This window comes from Mytilus edulis, chromosome 11, assembly GCF_963676685.1.
Source record: "Mytilus edulis chromosome 11, xbMytEdul2.2, whole genome shotgun sequence".
Classification (NCBI taxonomy): domain Eukaryota; kingdom Metazoa; phylum Mollusca; class Bivalvia; order Mytilida; family Mytilidae; genus Mytilus; species Mytilus edulis.
Window position 1 is genome coordinate 60,557,443 of NC_092354.1, and position 1,726 is coordinate 60,559,168.

At 38.6% G+C, this 1,726-nt stretch overlaps 1 protein-coding gene across 1 annotated transcript; it reads right to left on the reverse strand.

Annotated features, from left to right (window-relative positions):
• Positions 1-367: 367 nt before the first annotated feature.
• Positions 368-874, reverse strand: LOC139494450 (uncharacterized). Its single transcript, XM_071282610.1, has one exon. The coding sequence runs from the start codon at positions 872-874 to the stop codon at positions 368-370; it is 507 nt and encodes a 168-aa protein (XP_071138711.1).
• Between the last annotated feature and the right edge of the window lie 852 nt (positions 875-1,726).

The following is a 1,726-nucleotide window of genomic DNA, read 5'->3' on the forward strand; positions in this document are numbered from 1 at the left end:
CGCGCATCCAAAATTTTGTGAAACAAGTGCACCGGGCGTTCGCCACCGGCGAAAGGCGTATACCTTTTTCCGGAAACAAGTAGGACCTATTTTTCATACTGATACAAAGACTTTCACCGACATATATATTTTTCATATAACTGTGTGCCAAATCCGGTGTTAGGAAGAAGTTAAATAATTGAGAAGTTGTTTTGTTTGAGCTTATTGAATTGTCAAATCAAATCTGGAGCACTCGCTAGTTATACATTGAGTTTCAAATTAGATACTGTTAACGTCAAATTTTTTTTATTTACCTGTAAATCGTACATAACATTTACATATAAAAACAAAAAACAAAAAACCATCTCATTATCATTGTCACTTTCATTCATTCCGTGCAGTGGTTTGGATTGCACTCCGAACATGTTAAAAATCCCAGCTGGTTTTGATGGTCCGAATTGTAGGGACAGGGTACGACGGTACTTAAATCTGGAACAAAGTCACTAATAATCCTTGCAACGTCTTTGAGCTTGGCGTATTCAGTAGGTCTTAATGTTATCCCCTTTCTTGTAGGAACCACGTCGGTTTGTTGTGGAGGTAAAATATGCTGCCTCAGATCGACACAAACACTGTTGGGTCCTATTGTGGCATACATATTTCTTCCTAGGTGGGATTTGTACTCCCTCTTTTCCATGATGGCCTGGTCCAAAAAGTCGAGACTGTCAACCAACATTTTCCATCTGTGCAGAGGAAGGCCGAGTCCTCGTTTTGTGGGAGTTCTCTGTCCGTCTTTCAATTCCCACTCCCTGATATCAATTCTTATTTCTTCTTTCCATTCGGTGGCCTGTACAAATCTATTATTTCCCAACTCAATGTTAGAACGTGTCTTTTCCATCTCGATCGACTTGTGAATGAAACTAGGATGAGGGGACGGGGTCGTTTTATACTTTCGTCCCGTCCTTGCCATTGGTCAATTCGTTACATGTCCGTATATGAATATCACCCTTCCGTTTGGAATCCTCCTCGATCAAAATGAGTCACGTCACACGAGTTGTATTGTAACGTTCATACCTTCTTTGTGAATATGAATCATTCCAATTGATCGAAAGTAGGAACGATGGGCTCCAGACCTTATATGGATTTAAGAGTCGTGTTGTGTCGTCCTAGTCTTATCTGAAGTTTGAATGCTGACCATATTAGGTCAGCCGGAGGGGACGTTTAGATAAGGGGGCGGGGCTTGACCATATTTGGATGCGCCACGCGTTTTGGGGTTTTTTGAATTCATCATAACCAAGAGAGCATCTTCCTGGGTTTGTAGGATTGTTGTTGTATACGTTTATATAAAAATAGTCATTCACTTTTGTTAATACTATAGCCATATTCCTCCCGAAATTGGTACGCATCTCCAAATTTCCCTTTATACTATTTTTCTTTACAAAAGCGTAACTTTCTATTATGTTTATTCTTAAATTCTTAAAATATACGAAGAATAAAAATATGTAGTTTTGAGTTAGGTGTTGGGTTTATATATAGTATTAAAAAAAAGATTTGGTATGGTGGGGGTGGGTATTTAAGCTACGTCCCTCTTCATTTATCCAATTGAATTATTGAATGCATATTTGATCGCATGTAGATCTATTCCCATTGGAGTACAGTTCTCTTCAGGGTTTCTGACGATGTTCGCACGGCCTAGAAAATGGTGATACATTTAATGTCAGGATTATTTTTTAATTCTCTAGCTTATTAA